General features: G+C 37.4%; 1 protein-coding gene across 1 annotated transcript in view; it reads left to right on the top strand.

Moving 5' to 3' along the window:
- APPBP2 (amyloid beta precursor protein binding protein 2) overlaps nucleotides 1-23,024 on the top strand; it is a 76,069-nt gene that overhangs the window by 15,193 nt on the left and 37,852 nt on the right. Inside the window, exons 2-4 of the mRNA XM_049860792.1 lie at nucleotides 12,493-12,581; nucleotides 18,078-18,229; nucleotides 21,850-21,973. Of these exons, the coding sequence (XP_049716749.1) occupies nucleotides 12,493-12,581; nucleotides 18,078-18,229; nucleotides 21,850-21,973 (365 nt within the window). The remainder of the gene's footprint in view (nucleotides 1-12,492; nucleotides 12,582-18,077; nucleotides 18,230-21,849; nucleotides 21,974-23,024) is intronic.

Genomic DNA, 23,024 nt, shown 5'->3' with positions numbered 1-23,024 from the left:
AGTACTAGGTACTGTGCTGTGCTGGGTACTGGGGAAATAATGGTGGTTATGTTCACCTCATAGAGTGTAGAGTGTAACGGAGTGGCATATATTTAACACATGATCACTTAAGTGAATGCATGCATGTCTTGATGTTGCTATTGGGGGAAAATACAGTATGTCATGAGAAAGTATAACAAAACAATGTAGTTTGGAGAGTCGGGAAGGTCTGTATGAGCAGGTGACTTTAATTGAGACCTTTAGGTTACAAGGAAATCCTAGTAGTGGTTGAAAGCTATGGCTGCTAACCAAAAGGTCGGCAGTTCCAATCTACCAGGCATTCCGTAGAAACCCTATGGGGCAGTCCTACTGTGTCCTGTAGGGTCGCTATGAGTCGGAATTGACAGCAACAGGTTTGGTTTGGCTTTGGTTAGGTTACAAATTTATCAGGCAAAGAACAGTGGTTTGATGTAGAGGCAGCAGCATAGGTGTGCAAAAGGCATGAAGTGAGATAGAGCTTAAAAAGAAGCTATGTGGCAGGAAAGTCAGAGGACAGGCAGAAAGAATGGTAAGAGGTAAGGTCGGAAAGGTAGGCAGGGGTCAGATGAATTAAGACCTTCTGTAGGCTGCATTAAAGATTTTAGATTATGTTCTAAGTGTATTTGGGGTTGCCATTGAAAGGTTTTTAATGGGAGAATGGCATATGACTTTTTAAAAAGATGATTCTGGCTGCTGTGTGGACAGTTGATTAGAGGGGACAAGGAGTGATGGTAGTGGAGAGACCAGTTCTACTATACCTTTGTTGTAATCCGAGTGAAAGATGGAGGTGGCAGTGGAGATGAAAGATTTGAGGTGTCAGTTCCTTAGCCATAGAAACATTTTATTGAATATCATTCCAGATGTTTTTAAAAAAGTGTTACTGTTACCCAAAAGCCCTGGCAATAGTTGCCTTCAATTTTCTTGTATTTCTTTATTTAATTTTTTTTTACTTTTAGTCCCCAAAAGCCCTTGCTTCTAAAACATCACCAAAATGTTCATCTTTTTATTATTGGTTTAAAAGACCCCTTTGTGTATAGAAGATACTAACCTTTCCTTGTGTGATACTAACATCTTACTCTGTTTATTAAAATTTGTTTTTATTTTTCTCTATAGAGTTTTATATTCATGGACATTTTAGGTTTTTATCTCTTCCTTTATGATTTTGGACTGTGGTATAATGCTTAGAAAGGCAATGTTTCCAGGTAGTTTTTATTTTTTAACATTTAAAACTTTGATAATTTTGGAATTTATTTTTATCGAGTGGTCATCTTATTTTGTTCCTCAATTTTTGTGCACTTTTTCTTAGCATTTTTTCCCCCTCAATAATTTTAAAATACCCCCTTGTAAATATACTGAGGTCTGTTTTTGAACTTTGTATTTTGTTCCATCCATTGGTCTGTCTTTATACCTGTACAGTTTTGTGTTAATTGTATTTTTATTTTATGTTTTCATATCTGGTGGGAGATAATTTATCTACTTCTAAAAATAAATTCGTTCTCCTGTATTTAAGCTACCAACAGCTAAAAGCAGTGTATATAGCAGTTTAGTAGCTTCATTAATTCTGTAGATGTAGAGTATAGCATTAAACACTGCAATAATTAACTAAAAATAAATCATGCCTGGTGGCACGGTGTTTGAGAGCTACAGCTATTAACTAAAAGGGCAGCTGTTCAAATCCACTAGCCACTCCTTGGAAACACTGTGGGCAGTTCTGTTCTGTCCTGTAGGGTCACTATGAGTCAAAATCGACTGAACAGCAATGAGTTTGGGTTTTTTGTTTTAAAGTAGAGTTTATTTTTAGAGAAGGTTTAGGTTTACAGAAAAATTGGGCAGGAAGTGCAGAGTTTCCATTTACCCTTTTTCCCTGCACATTGTTTCTCATGTTGACATCTTGCATTCCTTTGGTTAGTTTGTTACAATTAATGAACCAATATTGATACATTATTATTAACTAAAGCCCATAGTTCACATTAGGGTTCACTCTGTGTTATACAATCCTATGGGTTTTGACAAATGCTTAATGTCATGCATACACCATTACAGTACCAAACAGAATAGTTCCACTGCCTTAAAAATGCCCAGTGCTCCACCTATTCATCCTGCCCTCCTTCCTTGCAACCCCTAACAACCACTGATTTTTTTCATTGTTTGTGTAGTTTTGTCTCTTCCAGAATGTTATATAGTTGGAATCATACAGTATGTAGCTTTTTCGGACTGGCTTCTTTCACTTAGCAATATGCGTTTAAGGTTCCTCCATGTCTTCTCATGGCTTGATAGCTCATTTCTTTTTATTGCTTAGTTATACTCCATTGTATGTATGTACCAGTTTGTTTAGTCATATACCTATTGAAAGACAAAAAATTGGTTGTTCCCAGTTTTTGGCAATATAAAATTTCTATAAACATTAGTGTGTAGGTTTTTATGTACACACACATTTTCATCTGACTTGTGTAAATTCATAGGAGTGCAATTGTTGGATTGAATGGAAAGACTAAGTTTAATTTTGTAAGAAGCTGCCAGACTGTCTTCTAGAGTGGCTGTACCATTTGCAGTCCTGCCAGCGGTGAATGAGAGTTCCTGTTGCTGCATGCACATCCTTGCAAGCAGTTGGTGTTGTCAGTTTGGATTTTAAATCATGCTTTAAAAGTTTGATGTGAGAGTCATCACCAAGAAACCTAGACCCTTAGGTTCCTTTCCTCTAAGCTCTACTTCTTGAGATGTACAAATATATGAAGGGATTAGGATTTAAATCTTCCAGTTTCTATCTAAAGAATAAGAATTGCCCTTTTAAACTCACTTATTTTCTGATATGGTGTTATTTTTCCAGAGGCAACATAGTGAAGGGATTAAGAACATTAAGAACAGACAGCCTGGGGTTAGATTCATGATCTGCCACTTCTTATTTGTGGTTTTAAGCTGGTCGTTTAATTGTATGTATCTCAGTTTCCTTATATGTAAAAGGATAGAACAAATTATTTAATGAAAAGCATTTAGAATAAGGCCTGACACATACAACATCTCTTTAAGAAATAGATGCTGTTTTTATTTCAAATTGGTATCCAAAATCCCGTCAGCTGCCGTGGAGTTGCCCCTGAATCATGGTGACCCCTTGTACCATCCCCATGATCGGCTGTAGATTTGACCCTTGTGATCCATAGGGTTTTTTTCTTTTTAAACCTTTAATTTTTTTATTGTGATAAATACATGTATAACAAAACATTTGTCATTTCACTAGTCTTAACGTGTACAACTCAGTGTATAGGGTTTTCACTGGCTGATTTTCTGAAGTAGATCATCAGACCTTCCCCATTAGTTCATAGTTAATTTGCGTGTTTGATATAAACTTGGTAAGTGTAGGTTAAAACCGTTAAATCATTACCCCTTCCCCAGTTGAAATGTGAACATTTTTTTAAGTTTTTTTGTTGTTGTTGAAAATACAACACAGCAAAACATAAACAGTTGAGGAAAGAAAAAAAAATGTTGAGGTTTATTACTTAAGGCATAGTTCAGAAATTTAAAACTCTAAGACAGCAACTTTCTTAAATCCTGTTTTCAAATACTTTTTAGTAGGACACATCAATTTTCAGTCATTTAAGAGATACTATGAGTTTTTTTTTTTTTTTTTTTTTTTTTATGAGTTGTAGTGAGGAGCCCTGGTGGAACAGTAGTTAAAGTGCTTGGCTGCTAAACAAAGAGATCAGCAATTTGAATCTGCCAGCTGTTCTGTGGGAGAAAGATGTGGCAGTTTGCTTCCATAAAGATTTCCAGCCTTGGAAACCTGTGGGGCAGGTCTACTCTCTCCTACAAGGTCGCTGTGAATAGGAATTGACACCCAGGTAGTGTGAGTTTGTGAGTTGTATAACACATACAATTGCGTTTGTTTTTTTACGTAACTAGGTGAATATAAGCAGAGTAGTTGTACAACTTGTTTTTATTTCTTCTAATACAAAATTCTAACCCTTAAGTTTGCTGAGGATGATTCACAGGCATGTTTTTTATCTTAGTGTTTTTACAGTATGTGAGTGTATTTATCTTTTTTTTTTTTTTTTTTTTTTTTTTTTTTATAATAACTTTTATTAAGCTTCAAGTGAACGTTTACAAATCCAATCAGTCTGTCACATATAAGTTTACATACATCTCACTCCCTACTCCCACTTACTCTCCCCGTCTTGAGTCAGCCCTTTCAGTCTCTCCTTTCTTGACAATTTTGCCGGCTTCCCTCTCTCTCTATCCTCCCATCCCCCCTCCAGACAAGAGTTGCCAACACAATCTCAAGTGTACACCTGATATAATTAGCTCACTCTTCATCAGCGTCTCTCTCCCACCCGCTGACCAGTCCCTTTCATGTCTGATGAGTTGTCTTCAGGGATGGTTCCTGTCCTGTGTCAACAGAAGGTCTGGAGAGCATGACCGCCGGGATTCCTCCAGTCTCAGTCAGACCATTAAGTTTGGTCTTCTTATGAGAATTTGGGGTCTGCATCCCACTGCTCTCCTGCTCCCTCAGGGGTCCTCTGCTGAGCTCCCTGTCAGGGCAGTCATCGATTGTGGCCGGGCACCAACTAGTTCTTCTGGTCTCAGGATGATGTAGGTCTCTGGTTCATGTGGCCCTTTCTGTCTCTTGGGCTCTTAGTTGTCATGTGGGCTTGGTGTTCTTCTTTTTCCTTTGCTCCAGGTGGGTTGAGACCAATTGCTGCATCTTAGATGGCTGCTTGTTAGCCTTTAAGACCCCAGACGCCACATTTCAAAGTGGGATGCAGAATGATTTCATAATAGAATTATTTTGCCAATTGACTTAGAAGTCCCCGCAAACCATGTTCCCCAGACCCCCGCGCTTGCTCCGCTGAGCTTTGAAGCATTCATTTTATCCCGGAAACTTCTTTGCTTTTGGTCCAGTCCAATTGAGCTGACCTTCCATGTATTGAGTGTTGTCTTTCCCTTCACCTAAAGCAGTTCTTATCTACTGATTAATCAATAAAAAAACCCTCTCCCACCCTCCCTCCCTCCCCCCCTCGTAACCACAAAAGTATGTGTTCTTCTCAGGTTTACTATTTCTCAAGATCTTATAATAGTGGTCTTATACAGTATTTGTCCTTTTGCCTCTGACTCATTTCGCTCAGCATAATGCCTTCCAGGTTCCTCCATGTTATGAAATGTTTCACAGATTCGTCACTGTTCTTTATCGATGCGTAGTATTCCATTGTGTGAATATACCACAATTTATTTACCCATTCATCCGTTGATGGACACCTTGGTTGCTTCCAACTTTTTGCTATTGTAAACAGAGCTGCAATAAACATGGGTGTGCATATATCTGTTTGTATGAAGGCTCTTGTATCTCTAGGGTATATTCCGAGGAGTGGGATTTCTGGGTTGTATGGTAGTTCTATTTCTAACTGTTTAAGATAACGCCAGATAGATTTCCAAAGTGGTTGTACCATTTTACATTCCCACCAGCAGTGTATGAGAGTTCCAATCTCTCCGCAGCCTCTCCAACATTTATTATTTTGTGTTTTTTGGATTAATGCCAGCCTTGCTGGTGTGAGATGGAATCTCATCGTAGTTTTAATTTGCATTTCTCTAATGGCTAATGATCGAGAGCATTTTCTCATGTATCTGTTGGCTGCCTGAATATCTTCTTTAGAGAAATGTGTGTTCATATCCTTTGCCCACTTCTTGATTGGGTTGTTTGTCTTTTTGTGGTTGAGTTTTGACAGAATCATGTAGATTTTAGAGATCAGGCGCTGGTCGGAGATGTCATAGCTGAAAATTCTTTCCCAATCTGTAGGTGGTCTTTTTACTCTTTTGGTGAAGTCTTTAGATGAGCATAGGTGTTTGATTTTTAGGAGCTCCCAGTTATCGGGTTTCTCTTCATCATTTTTGGTAATGTTTTGTATTCTGTTTATACCTTGTATTAGGGCTCCTAGGGTTGTCCCAATTTTTTCTTCCATGATCTTTATCGTTTTAGTCTTTATGTTTAGGTCTTTGATCCACTTGGAGTTAGTTTTTGTGCATGGTGTGAGGTATGGGTCCTGTTTCATTTTTTTGCAAATGGATATCCAGTTATGCCAGCACCATTTGTTAAAAAGGCTGTCTTTTCCCCAGTTAATTGACACTGGTCCTTTGTCAAATATCAGCTGCTCATACGTGGATGGATCTATGTCTGGGTTCTCAATTCTGTTCCATTGGTCTATGTGTCTGTTGTTGTACCAATACCAGGCTGTTTTGACTACTGTGGCTGTATAATAGGTTCTGAAGTCAGGTAAGGTGAGGCCTCCCACTTTCTTCTTCTTTTTCAGTAGTGCTTTGCTTATCCGGGGCTTTTTTCCCTTCCATATGAAATTGGTGATTTGTTTCTCTATCCCCTTAAAATATGACATTGGAATTTGGATCGGAAGTGCGTTAAATGTATAGATGGCTTTTGGTAGAATAGACATTTTTACTATGTTAAGTCTTCCTATCCATGAGCAGGGTATGTTTTTCCACTTAAGTATGTCCTTTTGAATTTCTTGTAGTAGAGCTTTGTAGTTTTCTTTGTATAGGTCTTTTACATCCTTGGTAAGATTTATTCCTAAGTATCTTATCTTCTTGGGGGCTACTGTGAATGGTATTGATTTGGTTATTTCCTCTTCGGTGTTCTTTTTGTTGATGTAGAGGAATCCAAGTGATTTTTGTATGTTTATTTTATAACCTGAGACTCTGCCAAACTCTTCTATTAGTTTCAGTAGTTTTCTGCAGGATTCCTTAGGGTTTTCTGTGTATATAATCATGTCATCTGCAAATAGTGATAACTTTACTTCTTCCTTGCCAATCCGGATACCTTTTATTTCTTTGTCTAGCCTAATTGCCCTGGCTAGGACTTCCAGCACGATGTTGAATAAGAGCGGTGATAAAGGGCATCCTTGTCTGGTTCCCGTTCTCAAGGGAAATGCTTTCAGGTTCTCTCCATTTAGAGTGATATTGGCTGTTGGCTTTGCATAGATGCCCTTTATTATGTTGAGGAATTTTCCTTCAATTCCTATTTTGGTAAGAGTTTTTATCATAAATGGGTGTTGGACTTTGTCAAATGCCTTTTCTGCATCAATTGATAAGATCATGTGGTTTTTGTCTTTTGTTTTATTTATGTGATGGATTACATTAATGGTTTTTCTGATATTAAACCAGCCTTGCATACCTGGTATAAATCCCACTTGATCAGGGTGAATTATTTTTTTGATGTGTTGTTGGATTCTATTGGCTAGAATTTTGTTGAGGATTTTTGCATCAATGTTCATGAGGGATATAGGTCTATAATTTTCTTTTTTTGTAATGTCTTTACCTGGTTTTGGTATCAGGGAGATGGTGGCTTCATAGAATGAGTTGGGTAGTATTCCGTCATTTTCTATGCTTTGGAATACCTTTAGTAGTAGTGGTGTTAACTCTTCTCTGAAAATTTGGTAGAACTCTGCAGTGAAGCCGTCCGGGCCGGGACTTTTTTTTGTTGGGAGTTTTTTGATTACCGTTTCAATCTCTTTTTTTGTTATGGGTCTATTTAGTTGTTCTGCTTCTGAATGTGTTAGTTTAGGTAGGTAGTGTTTTTCAAGGAATTCATCCATTTCTTCTAGGTTTTCAAATTTGTTAGAGTACAATTTTTCATAATAATCTGAAATGATTCTTTTAATTTCATTTGGTTCTGTTGTGATGTGGTCCTTCTCATTTCTTATTCGGGTTATTTGTTTCCTTTCCTGTATTTCTTTAGTCAGTCTAGCCAATGGTTTATCAATTTTGTTAATTTTTTCAAAGAACCAGCTTTTGGCTTTGTTAATTCTTTCAATTGTTTTTCTGTTCTCTAATTCATTTAGTTCAGCTCTAATTTTTATTATTTGTTTTCTTCTGGTGCCTGATGGATTCTTTTGTTGCTCACTTTCTATTTGTTCAAGTTGTAGGGACAGTTCTCTGATTTTGGCTCTTTCTTCTTTTTGTATGTGTGCATTTATTGATATAAATTGACCTCTGAGCACTGCTTTTGCTGTGTCCCAGAGGTTTTGATAGGAAGTATTTTCATTCTCGTTGCTGTCTATGAATTTCCTTATTCCCTCCTTGATGTCTTCTATAACCCAGTCTTTTTTCAGGAGGGTATTGTTCATTTTCCAAGTATTTGATTTCTTTTCCCTCGTTCTTCTGTTATTGATCTCTAGTTTTATTGCCTTGTGGTCTGAGAAGATGCTTTGTAATATTTCGATGTTTTGGACTCTGCAAAGGTTTGTTTTATGACCTAATATGTGGTCTATTCTAGAGAATGTTCCATGTGCGCTAGAAAAAAAAGTATATTTTGCAGCAGTTGGGTGGAGAGTTCTGTATAAGTCAATGAGGTCAAGTTGGTTGATTGTTGTAATTAGATCTTCCGTGTCTCTGTTGAGCTTCTTACTGGATGTCCTGTCCTTCTCCGAAAGGGGTGTGTTGAAGTCTCCTATTATAATTGTGGAGGTATCTATCTCGCTTTTCAGTTCTGTTAAAATTTGATTTATATATCTTGCAGCCCTGTCATTGGGTGCGTAAATATTTAATATGGTTATGTCTTCCTGATCAATTGTCCCTTTTATCATTATATAGTGTCCTTCTTTATCCTTTGTGGTGGATTTAAGTCTAAAGTCTATTTTGTCAGAAATTAATATTGCTACTCCTCTTCTTTTTTGCTTATTGTTTGCTTGATATACTTTTTTCCATCCTTTGAGTTTTAGTTTGTTTGTGTCTCTAAGTCTAAGGTGTGTCTCTTGTAGGCAGCATATAGATGGATCGTGTTTCTTTATCCAGTCTGTGACTCTCTGTCTCTTTATTGGTGCATTTAGTCCATTTACATTCAGGGTAATTATAGATAAATAAGTTTTTAGTGCTGTCATTTTGATGCCTTTTTATGTGTGTTGTTGACAATTTCATTTTTCCACATACTTTTTTGTGCTGAGGCGTTTTTCTTAGTAAATTGTGAGATCCTCACTTTCATAGTGTTTGACTTTATGTTAGTTGAGTCGTTACGTTTTTCTTGGTTTTTGTCTTGAGTTATAGAGTTGTTATACCTTTTTGTGGTTACCTCATTATATACCCCTATTTTTCTAAGTAAAAACCTAACTTGTATTGTTCTATATCGCCTTGTATCACTCTCCATATGGCAGTTCAATGCCTCCTGTATTTAGTCCCTCTTTTTGATTATTGTGATCTTTTACCTATTGACTTCCATGATTCCCTGTTATGTGTATTTTTTTTTTTTTTTTTTAATTAACCTTAATTTGTTTGTTTTTGTGATTTCCCTGTTTGAGTTGATATCAGGACGTTCTGTTTTGTGACCTTGTGTTGTGCTGATATCTGATATTATTGGTTCTCTGACCAAACAATATCCTTTAGTATTTCTTGTAGCTTTGGTTTGGTTTTTGCAAATTCTCTAAACTTGTGTTTGTCTGTAAATATCTTAATTTCGCCTTCATATTTCAGAGAGAGTTTTGCTGGATATATGATCCTTGGTTGGCAGTTCTTCTCCTTCAGTGTTCTGTATATGTCGTCCCATTCCCTTCTTGCCTGCATGGTTTCTGCTGAGTAGTCAGAACATATTCTTATTGATTCTCCCTTGAAGGAAACCTTTCTTTTCTCCCTGGCTGCTTTTAAAATTTTCTGTTTATCTTTGGTTTTGGTGAGTTTGATGATAATATGTCTTGGTGTTTTTCTTTTTGGATCAATCTTAAATGGGGTTCGATGAGCATCTTGGATAGATATCCTTTCGTCTTTCATGATGTCAGGGAAGTTTTCTGTCAGAAGTTCTTCAACTATTTTCTCTGTGTTTTCTGTCCCCCCTCCCTGTTCTGGGACTCCAATCACCCGCAGGTTATCCTTCTTGATAGAGTCCCACATAATTCTTAGGGTTTCTTCATTTTTTTTAATTCTTTTATCTGATTTTTTTTCAGCTATGTTGGTGTTGATTCCCTGGTCCTCCAGATGTCCCAGTCTGCATTCTAATTGCTCGAGTCTGCTCCTCTGACTTCCTAGTGTGTTGTCTAATTCTGTTATTTTATTGTTAATCTTTTGGATTTCTACATGTTGTCTCTCTATGGATTCTTGCAACTTATTAATTTTTCCAGTATGTTCTTGAATAATCTTTTTGAGTTCTTCAACAGTTTTATCAGTGTGTTCCTTGGCTTTTTCTGCAGATATCCTAATTTCATTTGTGATATCATTAAGCATTCTGTAAATTAGTTTTTTATATTCTGTATCTGATAATTCCAAAATTGTATCTTCATTTGGGAAAGATTGTGATTCTTTTGTTTGGGGAGTTGGAGAAGCTGTCACGGTCTGCTTCTTTAAGTGGTTTGATATGGATTGTTGTCTCCGAGCCATCACTGGGAAACTAGTTTTTCCAGAAAATCCGCTAAAAAAAAACTGCAGTCAGATCCCTATCAGAGTTCTCCCTCTGGCTCAGGCTATTCAGATGTTAATGAAGCCGCCTGCGTGCAGTCCAAATCCCTGTGGGACGGTTCCCCGGCTCGGGTGCTGCTCTTTCTGCTCCAAGATCAGTCACTGCCTCCCGGGGACTTCTCCTAACGGCTGCGTCCCACGCCGCCCGTGGAACCGGCTAGTCCCCCTCCCGGGGTTAGTTCAGGGGGGTGGAGCAGGTCTCTGTGCTTGTGCCGTACCTGACTGGTATGCTGGCTCCAGGCTCTGGAAACAATCGCTGCTTCCCCGTATTAGTTCGTTCTCCGTCTCTAAATCTGTGTTTGTTGTTCAGGGTTCGTAGATTGTTATGTATGTGATCGATTCACTTGTTTTTCCGTGTCTTTGTTGTAAGAGGGATCCGAGGTAGCGTCTGCCTAGTCCGCCATCTTGGCTCCGCCTCTGTATTTATCTTGATAACTGTGTTTGTTCTTCTGCCCCAGATCAGAAATTTGTCACGTTGTTAAGCCCACAAACAGGAATTTGGCCATAAATTCTTACCTTTGTTTTCCCTGAGTTATTCTGTATTGGTTAATAAAATCAATATGACAGTGATAATCATGGTGCATTTTACCATGTACATTCCCAGAAACTCTAGTTTTTCTGCAGCAGAAGATATGGAGTCCTTTCTAAGAATAGCATATCATTTTTCATTGCAAAAAGGCAATTTCTTAGGAAAGTTCAACCATCATGTGAAAATGACATTTTTGACTCACTTTCCAGAGCATATGCTAGTCTTCTCCCCCCAGCAGATGTTCTAGGTTTTGTTCCAGCAGTTGTTACAGATTTGTATGAACATATCTACCTAATTGTACCTGGCCTCCATTGTAACTAGAGATTTATACCTCAGAGTATGCTGACTTAGTTCGTAGTATGTGTTCCTTGTGAAAGTAGTTAACCAACCCATTTGGAGAATGTACTCGAGACCTTGTCCTTTTTCTGAAACCCATGTTCTCATCAGCTGAACTCAGTGTTAAGCACTTATAAAGTGAATAAAACAAAATTCCTGCCTTCTAAGGTACTGCATTATTTATATAGTTTATATAAATTTAAGAGTATTTGGTGAAATTGAGGCAGGGAAAAGGACAATAATAGTATTAGCCTCTTTTTAACAATATTCATACGTTATTGGGATAAATGTTAATGTATTTGTTTAAATTTTTTTTAGAAGAGTAGTTACTAAATAAATCAGAAAACCAAACCCAGTGCTGTCGAGTCGATTCCAACTCATAGCGACCCTATAGGACAGAGTAGAACTGCCCCCCCAGAGTTTCCAAGGAGTGCCTGGCGAATTCGAACTGCCATCCCTTTGGTTAGCAGCCGTAGCCTTTAACAACTATGACACCAGGGTTTCCAGTTACTAAATAGTTGGGCAAAAAGAATAAGTAACTTGGATTACTTTAGACGTGCTCTACATTTACTATCCAGTTTTGTTTAAGGAATAAAAAGGTTAACAACTTAAAATATTTCTTGAATGTAACTGTTCTTATATTTACGTATTCAACAAACAATTACATAAAAACCAAACCAGACATGTTGCCATCAAGTCGATTCCAACCCATACTTTGTATTTACCATGCACCAGACGCTGTTCTGAGTGTTTTACAGATATTAATTCTTAAGAATTACATGCAACTATTAAAATGTTTTTAACTGAATTGTAGGAGTTTGTTAACTTTCCTGGGAGCCTTAGCGGCACAAGGGTTAATCACTTGACTGCCAGCCGAAAGGTTGGTTGTTCGAACCCAAAAGGCACTCCTTGGGAGAAAGAAGTGGCAGTCTGCTCCCATAAAGATTACAACCTTGGAAACTACGGGACAGTTCTCTGTCCTGTAGGGTGGCTATGAGTCAGAATTGACTTGACAGCAGTGGGTTTGGTTTTTAGTTTAGTTAACTTCCCGTTAGTATCAGCATCTTTCCTGATATTACTATGTCATCATACTGACTCTGAGTAGTAGTAGTATATTATGATGCAGCAAAAATAGATGTTAAAATTAACAAATCTTCTTTTTTTTTTCCAAGCTTTACCAACAGGGACGCCTGTGTCAACTGGGCAGTGAATTTTGTGAATTAGAAGTTTTTGCTAAAGTATTGAGAGCTTTGGATAAAAGGTAAATTCATTTTCAAGTAATACTTTTTTCTTTTTACTAATTTCTTATATAATAAAGTTTCTTTAATGTGATTATATCAGAAAACTTAGGATAGATAAATAATCTTGCCTTTAACAAGTATAGTGCCAATATAAATCTATGAAATTGTTTCACTGAGAAGTTCTTTCACATTGGTTTTTCTGTATATCTGGTATTATCGTACTATGTGTTACCTTAGTTTATTTTCATTTTCATTTTGGAAGTGGTAATTCTTTTTTTTTTTTTTCTTTTTGGAGCTCCGGTGGCACCGTGGTTAAGAGCTTAGCTGCTAACCAAAAGATTGGCAGTTTGAATCCACCAGCTGTTTCTTGGTAACTCTCTGCGGCAGTTCTACTCTGTTCTGTAGAGTCGCTGTGAGTCAGAATTGACTCACAGCAATGGTTTTAATCCTTGGTATGCTTGTTACTAACATAAGACATACATACAGAAAAGTACACTAATTGTTACAACATGAATGTTCACAAAATAAGCACCTTCATGTAGCCAACACCTAGATAAAGGAAAAAAATGTAACCAAACCTCAGAAGCTCTGTTCTGCCTTCTTCAGGTCACAATTCCCTCTCCTAGGTTAACCACTAGATTCATTTTGCCTGTTTTTGAGCCTTATATAAGTGGAATCATACAGTATATATTCTTTTGTATCTGACTTTTTTTTTGCTCAGTATTATGTTTGAGTATCACACATGCTGTATGTAAACTTTGTTCATTTTCGTTGCCATATATGTATAGTATTCCATCGCGTTAATATATTTTTATTTACTCATTCCACTATTCTCAAACATTTGAGCTCTTTCCAGTTTTTAGCTTATTAAACAGTAGTGCTGTGAACATTCTTGTACATGTCATATGGTAAACATAGTTATGCATATCTGTTAGATATATACCTAGAAGTAGAGTTTGGGGGTTGTTTTTAAGATTGACAACTCGAGTGTGTCAGCCAGCACGATGTAGAATGTAGTAAAAATACTGTTATGGTAGTGGTACGGTCCAAACAAAGAAGCTTGATGACAAAGGAGAGAGAATTTGTCTTTTTTCCTTGTCCGTCTTCCTCCCGCTTTGGGAAGTTAATATTCTGGCCGTTGAGCTTTACGTGTTCAACAGAGGAAACCCAACTCATCTTTCCTGTTGGAGCTGTTATCGTGTAGTAGGAACCACAGAGATACCACTGCCTTTGATTGTGTCTGCTGTTCACTTTAGCATTCTTCCCTAAATTTGCCTTAACTATCACTTCTTTTCTCTAACCCACATTTCTAGGAAAATAAAAATATAGTTTCACAAAATATTGCTGATCTCTAATACGAATATTATATGAATATTGCCAAATTGTTTCATATCTTCAACAGATGAATAAATACTTGCCGAATGCCTAGTATGTGCCAGAGACTGTCCTAGATGCTAAGGGCAGTAAAGAAGATCTACAAGGTCCATTCATCATGGAACTTGTATTTTAGAGGGGGAGATAAGATAAAAAACAAGTAAATCAATAATAGAACGATTTCAGTGTTCAGGGATAACTTTGAAATGTGGCATATGTACTAAGCCTGTAGAGAAGCTTCTTGTCTAGTTGATTAAAATTAACATGTAAAAAAAATAATAGAAGATAATTTTTCCATTTTGGTAAAAGAAGGCTATAGAAAAACTTTTGAAAACGTTCTTTAAGGAAGGTTCAATTTCTGGGATTAGGATGTCTCTATGCATTTCTAAACATGGCCACTAAAGCTTTAGTGGAATACCTCTCTTTAATCTCTTGTTGTTAGGTACTGTTGAGTTGATTTTTGATTCATAGTGACCCGTGTGACAGAGTTGAGCTGCCCAATAGGGTTTTCTAGGCTGCAATCATTATGGGAGCAGATTGTCAGGTCTTTTCTTCTCCAGAGCCTCTGGGTAGGTTGTAACTGCCAACCTTTAGGTTAGCAGCGAACCGCTTGACATTGTGCCACCAGAGCTGCTTAGGTTATGTCTTACCAAATCCACATCTCTTGGTGTTCTAGTTATCCGGTGCTGCTATGGCAGAAATACCAGCAGTGGGTGGCTTTAACAAACAATTTATTCTCTCACTGTTTAAGAGGGTGGAAGTAAAAATTCAGGGTGCCAGCTCTAGGGGAAGGCTTTCTCTTCTGTTGGCTCTGGAGGAAGATCTTTGTTTTCAGCTTCTGTTTTCTTGGATCCTTGGAGATCTCATGTGGCATGACATCTGTCTTTCCACAACTGCTTTTTGTTGCTTGTTTAATCTACTCTTATATCTCAAAAGAGATTGATTTAAGACACATTCGACAATAATACTGTCTCATTAACATAACAAAACTATTCCCAAATAGGACTATAACCACAGGTATAGTAGGATTTATAAAACAGATTTTTGGGAACACAATTCCAATCCATAACACTAGGTAAGCGTTTAATTGTGAAGCTGAAAGCATGTAGTTTGACCTTTTTTCCCTTTGTCCGAAGCAGTGACTTTGTTGTTTACAATTTCGTTTTTTAAAATTATTTTGTTGAGATTAATTTACATACCATAAAATTCATAATTTTTAAGTCTGCAATTAATGGTTTTTAGTATATTCATATAGTTGTACAACTATCACCACTAACTCCAAAACATTTTCATTTACTCAAAAAGAAACCTTGTACCCATTAGCAGTCAATTCCTTATTCCTTCATTCCCTCAGCCCGTGCCACCTACTTATCTGCCTTCTGTTTCTTTATATTTTGTCTCCTCTTGACATTTCGTTTAATAAGAATCATACAATATATGCTGTTTTGTGACTGACTGCCTCCATGGGCGTCAGTAAAATGAAAGCCTTGACAACTTCAATCTTTTCTCCGTTTATCATGATGTTGCTTAGTGGTCCAGGTGTGAGGATTTTTGCTTTCTTTATGTCGAGGTGCAATCCATACTGAAGGCTGTTGTCTTTGATCTTCATCAGTAAGTGTTTTAAGTCCTCTTCACTTTTATGCAAGCAAGGTTGTGTCATTTGCATATCACAGGTTGTTAATGCATCTTCTGCCAATCCTGATGCCACGGTCTTCATTTAGTCCAGTTTCTCAGATTATTTGCTCAGCATATAGATTGAATAAGTATGCCGAAAGGATACAGCCCTGATGCACACCTTTCCTAATTTTAAAACATGTAGCATCTCCTCAATGTGTTCAAAGGACTGCCTCTTGGACTATATATAGGCTCCAAATGAGCACAATTAAGTATTCTGGAATTCTGTTCTTTGCAGTGTTATTCATAATTTGTTACGATGCACACAGTCAAATGCCTTTGCGTAGTCAATAAAACACAAGTAAACATCTTTCTGATATTCTCTGCATTCAGCCAAGATCCATCTAACATCAGCAGTGATATAGAGCCCTTGTTCCACGTTGTCTTCTGAATCTTGCTTGAATTTCTGGCAGTTTCCTGTGGATGTACTGCTGCAGCCGTTTTCTGATGACCTTAGCAAAATTCCTTGCATGTAATATTAATGATACTGTTTGATAATTTCTGCATTCTCTTGGATCGCTTTTCTTTAGAATGAGCACACGTATGGATCTCTTCCAGTGGGTTGGCCAGGTAGCTGTCTTCGATTTCTTGGCATAGATGAGTGAGCACCTCCAGCACTGTATCCATTTGTTGAAACATTTCAACTGGTATTCTATCAATTCCTGGTGCCTTGTTTTTTGCCAGTGCTTTCAGTGCATTTTGGACTTATTTCTTCAGTACCATGAGTTCTTGATCATATGCTCTCTCCTGAAATGGTTGAATGTCGACCAGTTGTTTTTGGTATAGTGACTCTGTGTATTCCTTCCATCTTCTTTTGATGCTTCCCAAGTCATTCAATATTTTGTCCATAGAATCCTTCAAAATTGCACCTTCAGGCTTGACTTTTTTCTTCAGCTCTTTCAGCTTGAGAAATAACATGCATGTTCTTCCCTTTTGGTTTTCTAACTCCAGGTCTTTGCACATTTCGTTATAATATTTTACTTTGTCTTCTTGAGCTGCCTTTGAAATCTTCTGTTCAGCTCTTTTATTTCATCATTTCTTCCATTTGCTTTAGCTACTCTGCATTCAAGAGCAAGTTTCAGAGTCTCTTCTGACATCCATTTTGGTCTTTTCTTTGTTTCCTGTCTTTTTAATGACCTTTTTTGCTTTCTTCATGTGTGATGTCCTTGATGTCATTCCACAACTTGTCTAGTCTTTGGTCAGCAGTGTTCAGTGCATCAAATCTGTTCTTAAGATGGTCTCCAAATTCAGATGGCCATATACTCAACGTCGTAGTTTGGTTCTTGTAGACTTGTTTTAATTTTCTTCAGCTTCAACTTGAACTTGCATATGAGAGATTGATGGTCTGTTCCACTGTCGGCCCCTGGCTGTGTTTTGACTGATGATATTGAGCTTTTCCATCATCTTTTTCCACAGATGTAGTTGATTTGAATCCTGTGTCGCTTATCTGGTGAGGACAGCGTTTATGCTGTTTATGCTGTTGAAAAAAGGTTCTTGCAATGAATAATTCATTGGTCTTACAACATTCTATTACAGGATCCCTGGCATTGTTTTTATCACGAAGGCAATATATTTCGATTACAGATCCTTGTTTGTTTCCAACTTGTGTGTTACAATCACCAGAAGTTATCAATGCATCTTGATTACATGTTTGATCAATTTCAGGCTGCAGAAGTTGGTAGAAATCTTCAATTTCCTCATCTTTGGCATTAGTGGTTGGTATGTAAATTTGAATAGTAATTGTATTAACTGGTCTTCCTTTAGGTGTGTGGATATTATCCTTTCACTGGCAGTGGTGTACTTCAGGATAGATCTTGAAATGTTCTTTTTGATGACAAATGGGACACCATTCTTCTTCAGTTTGTCATTTCTGACGTAGTAGAACATACAATTGTCTGATTCAGAATGGCCAATACCAGTCTGTTTCAGCTCACTGATGCCTAGGATATCGACCTTTATGCATTCCGTTTCATTTTTGACTACTTCCAGTTTTCCTAGCTTGTACTTTGTACGTTCCACGTTCCCAGTTAGTGGGTGTTCGCAGCTGTTCTCATTATGAGTCATGCCATATCAGCATATGAAGGTCCCGAAAGCTTGACTCCATCCATGTCATTAAGGTCGACTCATCCTTTGAGTGCCTTCCAACCTGAGGGGCTCATCTTCCAGCACTATGTAGAACAATGTTCTGCTTCTATTCATGAGGTTTTCACTGGCCAGCTTTTTTAGAAGTAAATCACCAGTTCCTTCTTCCTAGTCTTAGTCTAGAACTTCTGGTCAGCTGAAACCTGTCCACCATGGGTGATCCTGTTGGTATTTGAAATACCGGTGGCATGGTTTCTAGTATCACAGCAACACACAAGCCACCACAGTGCTACAAACTGACAAATGCATGGGTAAGGCAAGATAGCCCTTTTTAAAAGGACAAAAAAAATGTTGTATTTATAAAGTAACTTTTTCTTCCCTTTCAGACATTTGCTTCATCATTGTTTCCAGGCTTTGATGGATCATGGTGTGAAAGTTGCTTCAGTCTTGGCCTACTCGTTCAGTAGACGGTGCTCTTACATAGCAGAATCAGATGCTGCAGTAAAAGAAAAAGCTATTCAGGTTGGCTTTGTTCTAGGTAAGTAATAGTAAAACAGAGGAATGTTTTGCCCTGTGACATGAGTCAGCATAAGCCTGCTTATGCTAAAAGAGTCTCTTATTACTTCCCCTAGTCCATAAAAGTAGGTAATGAAAAAAATGTCAGAAAAACTGTGTGTACTAATAAAAAAAAAAAGTGTGATTTATTGAATATTAACATGTTTTGTGCAGCCATCTATTAAAGTTGTTGCTACTTTTTAATTTAAATTTTTTTTTTTTTTTTGAAATGACTACAGATCCACAGGAAGTTGCAAAAATAGTATATAAAGTCCCTTGAACCATTCCTCCAGTTTCCCCAGTGGTGATATGTACCTGTAGGACAGTATCAAAACCAGGAAATTAACATTGGTACAACTATTCAAGTTTACGCACCAACCATCAAGGCCAGAGATGAAGAAATAAAAGATTTTTATCAGCTGCTGCAGTCTGAAACTGATCAAACATGTAATCGGGATGCTTTGATAATTACTGGTGATGGAACCCGAAAGTTGGAAACAAAAAGGATCGGTAGGTGGAAAATATGACCTTGGTGATAAAAACAATGCTGGAGATTGAATGGTAGAATTTTGCAAGACCAACAACTTCTTCATTGCAAATATCTTCTTTTGCCGATATAAATGGTGACTATACCCATGGACCTCGCCAGATGGAATGCACAGGAATCAAATTGACTACATCTGTGGAAAGAGATGATGGGAAAGTTCAATATCATCAGTCAGAACAAGGCCAGGGGCCGACTGTGGAACAGACCAGCAATTGCTCATATGCGAGTTGAAGCTGAAACTGAAGAAAATCGGAGCAAGTCCACGAGAACCAAAATATGACCTTGAGTACATCCCACTTGAATTTATAGACCATCTGAAGAATAGATTTGACCCATTGGACACTAGTGACCAAAGACCAGACAAGTTGTTCAAGGACATCATACATGAAGAAAGCAAGAGGTCATTGAAAAGACAAGAAAGAAAGACCAAGATGGATGTCAGAGGAGACTCTGGAACTTACGAACGTTGAGCAGCTAAAGCAAAAGGAAGAAATGATGAAGTAAAAGATTTGAACAGAAGATTTCCAAGGGCAGCTTGAGAAGATAAAGTATTATAATGACATGTGCAAAGACCTGGAGATAGAAAACCAAAAGGGAAGAACATGCTTGGCTTTTCTCAAACCAGAAGAAGTGAAGAAAAAATTCATGCCTCAAGTTGCAATAGTGAAGGATTCTTTGGGGAAAATATTAAATGATGCAGGAAGCATCAAAAGAAGATGAAAAGAATACACAGAGTCATTATGCCAAAAAGAATTAGTCTATGTTCAACGATTTCAAGAGGTAGCATATGATTAGGAACCGATGGTACTGAAGGAAGAAGTCCAAGCTGCTTTGAAGGCATTGGCGAAAAACAAGGCTCTAGGAATTGAAGGAGTATCAATTGAGATGTTTCAGGAAGCGGATGCAGAGCTGGAGGTACTCACTTGTCTATGCCCAGAAATGTGGAAGACAGCATCCTGGCCAACTGACTGGAAGAGATCCCTATTTATGCCTATTCCCAAGAAAGGTAATCCAACCGAATGTGGAAATTATGGAAGAATGCTGTTAATATCACATGCAAGCAAATTTTGCTGAAGATCATTCAAAAGTGGCTGCAGCAGTATATTGACAGAGAACTACCAGAAATTCAGGCTGGTTTCAGAAGAGGGCATGGAACCAGGGTTATCATTGCTGATGTCAGATGAATCCTGGCTGAAAGCAAAGAATACCAGAAGGATGTTTACCTGTGTTTTATTGACTGTGCAAAGGCATTCGACTGTGTGGATCATAACAAACTATGGATAACATTGTGAAGAATGGATGGATATGAAGCTGAGAACCAGTAGCCTGATAGTTAGCACAAAATGTAATGATAGAATGATTAAAAATGGCTTCGTGTAAATATGTATACTGTATCTTTATGCAGATAGTGTGCACCCTCTATGTTTGTTTGCCAAGCACACCCTCCCCCGTGCAAGGTATTTTCCGAAGTGTGATAATGCTACTTTTTTCACAGCAACATGTAAAAAAAAATTAGCATAGCTTGGTTAAGAAAATACATCTGCAGGGAAGGAGTGGTTGGTAAACAAATGAAGGCAAACATTATTTGTGTAAAAATATGGTAATAACTTCATTATTCTAGTCACTTGGTGAGGACCCTACAATATTCTAAAGCACAGTTCTCTCCAACTGATAAAATAATATTCATTTGATTGCATCTAGCTTTAATTAAACATAAGACATAGACTTGAGCAAAGTACAATATTTTACAAATTCAGACACTGTAGATTGTTCGACGCCATGTTTTTTGTGCTACCATGAAAGAAAAAAAAAACCATTAGCTGTTACAATGCACCATAAATTTGAAGGTGTAATTTCAGAAATGTTGAAGTATAAAAAATGTGTTTTAGATTTGAAGAAACATAGTATGTTAGTTTGTTTTCTGGTTGTTGTAGCTGATCCTGGAAGTGTTCTTCATAATAGCTAATGCAGTATAATAACTATGAGGCTAAGCTCTGAAGTCAGATTATATGGATTCAAGTTTGCCAACTTACTAGTTTGTAAACTTTTGTTCCTCTGTGCCTCACATCTTTTCACCTATTAAATGGGAAGCAAGAATAATGTTTAAGTTGATGGCTTATTGTAAAAATTAGAGATGATTAATTCATGTGAAGTGGCTACCACAATGCAAAGCAGTTGCACAATGTAGTAAAAACGTGTTAAATGTTAACCATTATTAGGGGTCAAGATCCTCAAAAAAGGTGGACGGTATTCTGAGAAAATTATGCCTAGTACTTCAGGACTGTTGGAGGACAGCAATGTAATTTGTGTGTGTGTGTGTGCTTTAGATGAAAGTTTACAGTTCAAGTTAGTTTCTTATACAAAAATTTATACACACATTGTTAGGTGACGCTAGTTGCTCTCCCTATAATGTGACAGCACACTCTTCCTTTCCACTCTGGATTTCCCATGTCATTGAACTAGTTCCTGTCCCTTTCTGTCTTCTCATCTCACCTCTGGACAGGAGCTGCCCATTTAGCCTCATGTATCTACTTGAACTAAGAAGCACACTAGTCACAAGTATTATTTAATGTTTTATAGTCCATTCACAGTGTAATTGCTTGCTAAAAGAATGAGATGAGCAAACATCACCCTCTCTCTTAGGTGTGTATCCTCTATGATGTGCTGCTATACTGAGAAGATTATATTTAGATGTCTTTTTTTTCTTTGGGATTGCGTATGAGAAGATGGAAAAGTGTGTACCCTGAAAGGTGAAAGTATGAGGAGAATCACTGGAATAGATACTAGATAATTAGCTGGAACCAACTCAGGCCATGGAGTATTCTTAGAGGGTTAAAACTCTGGGCTCCTTAGTCAAGGTCTCAGCTTTGATGTTAATTAATTCCCCTAGTTCAGGACTTTTTTTTTTTAATGTCTCAGTACCTTTGCTTTAGCTTAGCACAGAAATTTTGTATTATGTTTTTCAAGTTTAGGTAATAGTCACTGTAAGCGTGGTATTTTAGCTTTCAAATAACTTATTCAGTTATCTAAAATTATTGATTTTTCTTATCCTTCAGGTGGCTTTCTTTCAGATGCAGGCTGGTACAGTGATGCCGAGAAAGTTTTTCTGTCCTGCTATCAGTTGTGTACTATACATGATGAGATGCTTCATTGGTTTCGTGCAGTAGAATGTTGTGTGAGGTAAGTTGGTACAGATCCTACAATATATGCTGTAATAGTACTTAGTGTTTTTTTTTATAGTTCTTCTGAGTGTCTACAGAAGCAGCAGTCAGAAAATCAAACAATGTATCACATTTGGCAAATCTGCTGCAAAAGACGTCTTTAAAGTCCTGATAAGCAAAGCTGTCACTTTGATGACTAAAGTGTACCTGACCCAACCGATCATGTTACATGCATGCAAAAGCTGGACAGTGATAAAAGAAGACAGGAGAAGAGTTGATGCATTTGAATTGTGGTGTTGGTGAAGAATTTTAAATATACCATGGATTGCCAGAAGAACAAACAAATCTGTCTTGGAAGAAGTATGGCCAGAATGTTCCTCAGAAGCGAGGATGGAAAGACTTTTTCTCACATACTTTGGATATGGTATCAAGAGGGACATCATGTTTGGTAAAGTATAGGGTCAGTGAAAAATGAAGACCCTCAACGAGATGGATTGACAGAGTGGTTGCAGCAGTGGGCTCAAGCATAGCAACAGTTTTGAGGATGGCGCAGGACCAGGCAGTGTTTTGTTCTGTTGTACATAGGGTTGCTATGAGTCAGAACCAACTCGACAGCACCTAACAACAACAACAAAACTTACTAACTGGAATCTCATCAGTTTACTGACTTTTTAGTCTTCTGTTTTTGTGGGGAAAAGGCTCATATTTTCTTGTTATCTTAGAGATGAGCTCATTAAATTTGAATCTCTTCAGAGGTAGAACATAGATTCCTTCCCCAAAACCATTGTTGGTTTAAGCTAAAATGGAATAAAGCTCTCTTATTTTTTTACTAGTTGGAGTTCAGTCTTTTGAGTCTCTTTTATACAGGGCTTAACAGTGTTAGAGAAACATTCAAATCCTGAACTTAATTTTGTAATATGCTAACTTCATAATATGTTGGAAACCCTGGTGGTGTAGTGGTTAGAAGCTTATAATTGCCCAAAGATGTTTTAGAAATATATGGTAAATTATAGGAGTATTTTTGTCCATAAAATACAAAGAGATTGGTATTTTGGCCTACAGTTTGTAGT

The sequence above is a fragment of the Elephas maximus genome, chromosome 19 (assembly GCF_024166365.1).
Source record: "Elephas maximus indicus isolate mEleMax1 chromosome 19, mEleMax1 primary haplotype, whole genome shotgun sequence".
Taxonomy (NCBI): Eukaryota; Metazoa; Chordata; class Mammalia; order Proboscidea; family Elephantidae; genus Elephas; species Elephas maximus.
Note: the sequence above shows the minus strand (reverse complement) of the source record. Positions and strands in the feature narration are given on the sequence as shown.